Source organism: Eurypyga helias, unplaced genomic scaffold (genome assembly GCF_000690775.1).
Source record: "Eurypyga helias isolate BGI_N326 unplaced genomic scaffold, ASM69077v1 scaffold25537, whole genome shotgun sequence".
Taxonomy (NCBI): Eukaryota; Metazoa; Chordata; class Aves; order Eurypygiformes; family Eurypygidae; genus Eurypyga; species Eurypyga helias.
Window position 1 is genome coordinate 6,918 of NW_010261569.1, and position 264 is coordinate 7,181.

At 62.1% G+C, this 264-nt stretch overlaps 1 protein-coding gene across 1 annotated transcript in view; it reads left to right on the forward strand.

The window, feature by feature from the left end:
* ALDH4A1 (aldehyde dehydrogenase 4 family, member A1) overlaps positions 1-264 on the forward strand; it is an 8,214-nt gene that overhangs the window by 6,829 nt on the left and 1,121 nt on the right. The window contains exon 11 of the mRNA XM_010155430.1: positions 177-261. Coding sequence (XP_010153732.1) covers positions 177-261 — 85 coding nt within the window. The remainder of the gene's footprint in view (positions 1-176; positions 262-264) is intronic.

Genomic DNA, 264 nt, shown 5'->3' on the forward strand with positions numbered 1-264 from the left:
TCAGTCACTGCCCCTCTCCAAAAAATGGGTTGTTTGGCTGAGAAACTCAGCGTGCCCGCCACCGTGCTTCCAGCTCCCAGCCCTCCTCCTGAGCTGGAAGAGCGCCGAGAGCAGCGTAGCCCTGGAAGGGATTGCCCCGAACCCACCCGCTTGTCTTGTTGTTTCCTTCTCTCCAGTCTTTTGCGCGGATAAAGAGGTGGATCGAGCACGCCAAGAAGTCGTCCAGCCTCACCGTCCTGGCGGGAGGGGGGCGGGGGCGACGCG